This window comes from Moschus berezovskii, chromosome 8 (genome assembly GCF_049115385.1).
Source record: "Moschus berezovskii isolate FMDL1 chromosome 8, NW_MosBer_1.0, whole genome shotgun sequence".
NCBI classification, from domain to species: Eukaryota; Metazoa; Chordata; class Mammalia; order Artiodactyla; family Moschidae; genus Moschus; species Moschus berezovskii.
The window spans coordinates 69,780,936-69,788,790 of NC_142467.1; the positions used below are offsets into that span (position 1 = coordinate 69,780,936).

Here is a 7,855-nt window from a genome sequence, read left to right on the forward strand (position 1 = left end):
TCACTTTCCTTCCTTATTGCTGTTCTGGTATTCTCATTTCCTGGCTTCTACCTCATATTCCAAGATGTCCACTGAAGCTCCATTTGTTATGACTACATGTCAGCCAGAAGGAAAGTGTGGTGGGGTGGAGAGGAATGTGACACTGCTCTGACATCTGAGGACCCTGCTGAATGGCTACATTTGTGCTTAGGGGCCACCATTCAGAGCTTAGGTACATAGCCATACCTAGCTACATTGATAACTGGGAAACATATTCTAGGCAGTGTCTGCTCAGTTGAAATTGGGGTATATTTACAAAGAAGAAGGTCAAACTTTTTATCTTAATATAGCTTGCTCTCTGTAGCACAGGAAGGCATGAGTAGACAGGTTATCTTCCACTTGTCAGTTTTCAAAACTTGCCTACCTATTTGATGAGTTAGAGGTCAGACATATCAGTAGGTGCAAATTATGACTTTCTCCTTTGCTTGGGCAAGTGCTAAGGAGTTAAAGATCATGCTTATAATGTACAGGGTTGGGAACTGTGGTGAAGAAGGGGATCTTGTTCTGGAATTCTGTGGTGGGATGAGATTATGAAATGCTGGCCTGCACATAATCCTTTGGAATAGAACTCACTCTCCTCTTAGTTAGTTTCTTCTAAGGAAGGGAATATGGTTAAAGTGTTTGGGTGGAAACATACTTCTAAATGATGTTCTCATCCCCCCCACCTCTAACTTTTTTAATGAGTAATTTATCATTAGTTAAGCCATGATTCAGGATCCCAGGGTGGGGATCACCATGTACTTAGGTCCCTCTTCACCACACTGGGAGAAGGATGGAGGACAGAGGAAGTGGGATGGAGCCAGGTCACATCTTCCCAGGAAACATGCTTTCTGTCTGCCACTCATTCCAGGCTGATGCCCAGGATATGGGTCAGAAGGACTTACACATGCAGGTACCATTAGCACATGACACTCCTCTCTCCCGCTTTAGCAGTCATTGCCTTCTCATAGCAGTAGAAGTCAGGTAGTTCTGGTCTGATCCTGGTGGGGGAAGCAACTGTTAAAAGGAACAGTCTGGTAGTTGATTTTGGTCTTGATATCTTCTGCTATACTGCTGAATCCTATTAAAGATGCTCCTGAAACTGCTGGAAGCACAATGTGATCCTCACCGTGTATGACCAGAAGTGGAAGAAAAGGCTGGCCTGTTCTCAATTTTTATCATCCAGCTTCGGTATAAAGGATGTAGATTGGGCTTTCAGGATGGATTTCTGGCCTCTGAAGACTTTTAGAGATGTCTTAAAATACACAGAGTGATTAGTGGCATCTCTTATGGCGGTTGCATTATATAAGCAAAGATTTATGGTGGCAAAGGATGGTCTGATTTGGAGGTACAAGACTGCAGATCAGTCTCTATCCCTTCCTTCCTCCCTGCCTTCCTGCTGCTTTCCCTCCTTTCTGCCTGTATCCTCCTTCCTTTCTTTCTTTTTGATACTTATTGAGGCATTATAATGTGCCAGGTGCTAAGTTAGGCGCTGTGGTGAAGTCATGGAGACTCCCTGCTCTCATGTACTGTGAGGAAACAGACTTAACTGAAGAACTAAAGGTTAGGAAGGATATGGGACATATCTAAAAGAACTTGACTTAGTTTGGGATTATGGAGAAGAATTCCTTGAAGATATGATACTTGGGCTAAGGAAGGAAGGATTCTAAGCACAGAGGAGAAAGCAGCATCCCAGGCAGAGGAACAGCTCTGGAAATGACCTGTAAGAAAGGAGCAGAGGAGCAGGATTAAGGAGAAAGAAACATGAGATGAAGCCAAGAAGACCAGACTCCTTAGGGCTTTGTATGCAATGGGAAAGATTATTTGTTTTACCTGAGTGCATTAATTCATTCATGTAGTCATTATTCAATATTTAATAAATGCCAACTGTATGTCAAGTGCAAAGACAACATTTGTCCTCATGGAGCTTATAGCACCTTCCACTACCTTATAGTGGAAGACAGATGGTAAACAATATATGTATGTAAAAATATATCATGTATCAGATGATGACATGTGAGGGAACAGTGGCAATTGCTAAAACAATTTAAGGGGAGGTTATGGGGTGAAGTCGGTGGTATGGGGTTAGATTTGTGTTCAGAAATCTCGTTGGCTACATCTCGAGGAAAAAACCTGTGGTTTTGTACATGAGGTGTGGTAAGAATGGGGGCAAGGAGACCTGTTTGGACATTCCTGACTCATCCACTGTATTGTTAGACTATGGTAGTGGTAGCTGAAACCCTAAGGGAATATACGTTGTGGGAAGGTAGGCATTGACAGTCAAATGGACTGTCTTGAGGACTTTGTGAGGGACTGAATATGAGTGGCGATGCACACCTACTGACCTGGTGAGACATTCACTCAGTTACCTGACATGAAACTGAGATCATGACTTTGCATCTTGGCATGATGAATTCGAGGTGCCTTTGAAACATCCAGTGGGGTGTCATGTGGAGTTGGGTGTTAAAAGTCTTGTAGGAGATATCTGGCTAGCTTATAAATATATGACCAAGTTTGGTGGCAGGTGGTAACTGAAGTCATGTCCGTGAATTAGAGTGATAAGAGGGAGTGTGGATTGAGAAGGAGTAGGCACCAGGTTCTGAGGCACTCATCACTGAATAGGAAGGGGTGGGCCAGAAGAGAGATTTTCAAGGAGGAACTAACAACAGTGTCAACATTGGCTAAGGTAAGAAAATGTTTTTCAGCTTTATCGGTTGGTTCAACAGGTATTTATTGATGGACCCTGCGCCTGTCATTCTTCTAGGAATCAGAATTAAGAATCAAAGCCTCTGTACGCCCATACATTCTAAAGGGAAAAAGAAACACAGAATACACAAATGAAGTTCGAAAAAAGATGACGGAGTGGGAATGAGATTTTGGACAGGGTGGCCAGTGTAGGAATCCCTAAAAGGTCACATTTGAGCAGTTCCTAAATGAATTGAAGGCAAAAACCATGCAAAGATGTAGGGGGAAGTGCCCAGGCATTGACACCTCTGCATTGAAGGACCCCTAGGTGGGATTGTGCTTAGGAGTTTTGGGCAACAGCAAGAGAGCTATTGTGGCTGGAGGAGAAGAATAAAGGAGACGTTTGGGGAAATAGCAATGAAGGCCCTTTGAAGAGAAGGGAAGCCCTTGGACACTCAGTCACATGGAGATGATGAGTGATTGCTACTTCAGACAAGGGATGGATGGAGAAGCTGGCCTGGAGTTTGTTGAAGTGGGGAAGGTGAGTGGGGAGTGGACACAGCCATCTGGACATCTCTTTGAAGTGTGGGAGCTGGAAGGGAATGAGGAGTGCCCCTTTCACTTTTCTGTATGTGGATTTGTGACCGCTCATTCTGGAAGGCAATCCTAGAATGGGCACCTGGAGCCACAGGCACATCTTAGAGGTGAGGATCCTTCTCTCCTGGGTCTTAAACAGTCCTACCTACCCCACATTTCCCTATGACCGTCTTCATTGCTCCTGTTACTTCCTTGTTCCTGAGGCTGTAGATGACAGGATTCAGCATGGGTGTGAGGACTGTATAGAAGACGGATACTACGTCATCCTGGCCAGGAGAGTGGTAGGATGCAGGTAACATGTAAGTGTAGACAAGGGGCCCATAGAAGAGGTTGACGACGGCCAAGTGGGAGGAGCAGGTGGCTAGGGCCTTCTTACGCCCCTCCGCAGAGTGCATGCGGAGCACGGCTGTGAGGATTAAGGCGTAGGAGGTGGTGATGAAGGCGATGGGCACCAGGAGGACCACCACGCCCGTGACAAAGAGCACCCGCTCATAGGCAGCCGTGTCAGCACAGGCCAACCTCAGCAGGGAAGGCACCTCACAGAAGAAGTGCGCAATCTTCCGTGAGCCACAGTAGGGGAACTGCAGGGTCAGGGCCGTCTGGATGGAGGCGTTGAGTGACCCTCCCAGCCAGGAGGCAGCCACCAGGAGCAGGCAGGTCCGGCGACTCATGAGCACTGCGTAGCGCAGAGGGTTACAGATGGCCACGTAGCGGTCATAGGCCATGAGGGCCAGCAGGATGCACTCTGCAGCCCCCAGGAACATGAAGAAAAACATTTGTGCTCCACAGCCTCCAAATGAGATGCTTATCCATCCAAAGAGGAAGCCTGCTATCATCTTGGGGACAGTGACTGAGGTGAAGAAGATGTCCAAGAAGGAGAGCTGGCTGAGGAGGAGGTACATGGGTGTGTGGAGCCGGGCATCTGCCCAGATCAGGAGGACCATGGCAGCATTGCTGGCCATGGCGAGTGTGTAGATGACCACCACCATACCGAAGAGGAACACGTGCATCTGGCTCTCATTGAAAAGGCTGGTGAGAACGAAGCCAGTAGAGGAGGAACGGTTCCAGGTCCCTCTGACTGCCTCCTGCTGAACTTCACTGTGGGGAGGAAAGTGAACCGGCTCACCAAGGGCTCAGAAGCGTCCACTCCGAGTCAGAGAGAAGGTGATAGATGAACAGCAGAAAGTAACCGGCAAGGCTGGCTAAGGGGCTGTGGGAGTTCTTCCTAACAGTCTTGCAGATTGCTGTAGGGTCGACATTTTTTCACAATGAAAAACTACTCTAATAGGCATGGTATTCAGCCAAAGCAGTGTTCACAGGGGAACTTAAAACTCATAATGCAAATGTCAGAAAAGAGGAAAGACCCAAAGTTTCCATCTCAAAAAGTTAGAAAAGGAACCACAGTGCACATAAGAACACCTTATGTTTTTATAAAAATATACTTAGCATCCTTAGCAATATTTCCAGTAAATAAATAGGCACACAGGAAAAAAATGATAAAAAGGAAACATTTACTCATGCTTAGTCTGAGGACTAGATCCACACCCATATGAATTATATGGTTCAAAATTCTTATTTTCTGCCTGCCAATGCAGGAGACGTAGGAGACATGAGTTTGATCCCTGGGTTGAGAAGATCCCCTGGAGGGGGAAATGGCAACTCACTCCAATATTCTGGCCTGAAAAATCCCAGTGGACGGAGGAGCCTAGGAACTACACTCCCTGCGGTGGCAAAGAGTCAAACACGACTGAGCGACTGAGCATGCACACACAAATTTTTATGTACTCGAGTATCCATGTGATGCATTTCTCTTAGACATAGATGAGAGCCTGTGACTGTGGCAGACAAAGTGTGCTTTATGAGCTAGCAGAGCCACGCATGGCCATGTCTCTCTTGTCACCTTGTCCCTCAGGAGATCCAGATACACTCATTGTGTTCAGAGCTTATAATCGTTTTTTACATGGGTTTCTGGAAGTACGTTGTCCTCATCCTCATAACTGTCACCTTGTTTAAATGGTTTCCCTATAGCTAAGTCTTATTATCTTAGTAAAAGATACCTTTAAAATTTTTGATAGTAAATGGTCTTCATGCTAAGTATAAACCTGTAGATGCCATGGTCAGTCAGTCAGTTCAGTCGCTCAGTGTGTCTGACTCTCTGCGACCCCATGAATCACAGCACGCCAGGCCTCCCTGTCTATCACCAACTCCAGGAGTTCACCCAAACTCATGTCCATAGAGTCGGTGATGCCCGCCCCCAACCTTTCCCAGCATCAGAGTCTTTTCCAGTGAGTCAACTCGTCGCATGAGGTAGGAGTAAGTAAATCAGTTTCAATGTTTCCCTTAGGAAGGCTCTGAGGCTTTGAAGTTCTCTCTTGTTAAATTACATTTATTCAGGCAAAGTCAATTTCAGTCAGTGTCAAGCTATGATGGCAAACATATCATCCTAAGGCAATTTTAAAAAGCGTAGACAAGGGTCAAACTCAGACTGCTTATTCTGCTATAAGTGAGCCTGCAGGAAGCTGCCCACCAGGCAAATTCCCTGAAATTTTGAATTCTTCTGGATTCTTAGTCTCAAATGTCCCAAATCCTAGGAAATGACTCGAATTCTGGCTTGTGTCTCCAGTCTTGAGTTTGATAGCAAGTGACTTAAATGAAGAGATTGAAAGGAAATAAATTGAACTGCCCAGTGTCCTATTATGAGCTGAGAATATGGGAGAACTTTGGAGCTGGTGGACACCACTGGGTCTCTGAGACTGGGCTGGAGGCGCCACAAATTTACAATGTGTGGGTGTGTCCCAAGTCACCTCAGTCTTATCCCTTTGCAACCCCATGGACTGTAGCCCACCAGGCTCCTCTGTTCATGAGATTTTCCAGACAAGAATACTGGAGTGGGTTGCCATGCCCTTCTCCAGGGGATCTTCCTGAGCCAGGGATTGAACCTGCATCTCAGGTCTCCTGCAGGCAGCTTCTTTACTACTAGGGTCACCTGGGAAGCCCATATAATCAATAGGAGATCTGTATTTCCTGTTTACCTGAATCTAATCCCTGGGAGTGGGCCCTGAGCACCTGTGCTTCTGAAACCTCCCAGGCTACTCTGATGTGTGATCTGAGTTGAGACCCACTGTCTACATCTCATGGTTAAACGTGCAAAGGAACTTAGAAGATACAACTTGCCTTGGGTCTCACTGTATATCACAGGGAAAGCCTTTCCTCAGTGTTCATGCTGGCTCATCCTGCTAAGACATAGTGCTCTTCTAATCTATGGCTTTAAACTCCACCATTTCCAGGCTGCTCACACTGGACACATACAGATCCCTTGCAGTTGAATCAAATATACTGAGTATATAGCAGGTCTTGCTCCCACAGCCAGTCTCTGAAGCTGAGCATGAGATGTTAACACTGTTAAACCCAAACATTCAAGATGAGCTTTTAGTTAAGATATAACATGCTGTATCTATATTCTCTGTTTTACAATGCTTTGTTTTCTTGATGGCTCAGAGGACAGGAAGAACTGCTCCTCTTGAGGGTTAGCCAATTCTTACTGGAAAAGAGTCTGATGCTAGGAAGGATTGGGGGTGGGAGGAGACAGGGACGACAGAGAATGAGATGGCTGGATGGCATCACCAACTCGATGGACATGAGTTTGAGTGAACTCCAGGAGTTGGTGATGGACAGGGAGGCCTGGCGTGCTGTGATTCATGGGGTCGCAAAGAGTCGGACAGGACTGAGCAACTGAACTAAACTGATACATAGTAAACAACTTGCCTGGGAGAATGACTTTGATGTGAAAACCAACCATCTGCCTCCAAATATCAGGATTCTGGAGTCCAGGACGCTATTCCTGTGCCCTGAATCACCATCGGGCCATGTCCCAGACAATGAGAGATTATCCCTGTCACCCAGAGCCCGCTGATATTATTATTCAATGTAATCCTAAACTTCCTCCGTTGCTTACCTTGCCTTAGCTCAGTTCTTCCCACAAAACCCAGTGAATGCATAAAGCTTTGACTTACGCATTCCTCTCACTCCTCTTGCCTTCTGACCAACCTTAGTTCTTTCCTGCATGGTCTTGTATGGTGTGGCATTTTCTATTCTCTTGGGAACTGTGAGTAATAATCTTTTCAATGGCAATGATCTCCTGATCTGTTCATCCAACCATTGCTTCAATAAAAGTAAGATCTCAGGTATATTTTAAATATTCCCTTAAAGAGTGTTTTCTCCTGTTGTCCCTGTTTTGGTATCTTGCAGGCACAGCTTGCATTGTTTGGCATCTCACATGGCTCAGCCTCCATAGATTTTACAGCTGTAAAACATTCCCATTTTTCCAATGGGAAATCAGCGTAAGCCTTGGTCAACATATTTTTTATTTTCTAGGCCAGATCCCAACTTTTTCTAAGTGTTCTAGAGTAGGCTTTCTCAACCTTGGCACAATTGGCACTTTAAGGTGGATCACTGCTGAGGGAGGGTGCTATCCTATGCATTACAGGGCATTTAGTAGCATCCTGGACTCTTCCATTAGATGCCAGAAGCATTTTCTCTCAGTTGTGACAAACAA

The 7,855-nt window shown here is 45.7% G+C and overlaps 1 protein-coding gene and 1 pseudogene across 1 annotated transcript; both read right to left on the bottom strand.

Moving 5' to 3' along the window:
- Window positions 1-843: 843 nt before the first annotated feature.
- LOC148777091 (cytochrome c oxidase subunit 6B1 pseudogene) lies at window positions 844-1,873 on the bottom strand (annotated as a pseudogene).
- Window positions 1,874-3,431: 1,558 nt separating this feature from the next.
- Window positions 3,432-4,361, bottom strand: LOC129559137 (olfactory receptor 2T27-like). Its single transcript, XM_055430633.2, has one exon. It carries the CDS (start codon window positions 4,308-4,310, stop codon window positions 3,432-3,434), a length of 879 nt encoding a protein of 292 aa, XP_055286608.2. The 5' UTR covers window positions 4,311-4,361.
- Window positions 4,362-7,855: the final 3,494 nt, after the last annotated feature.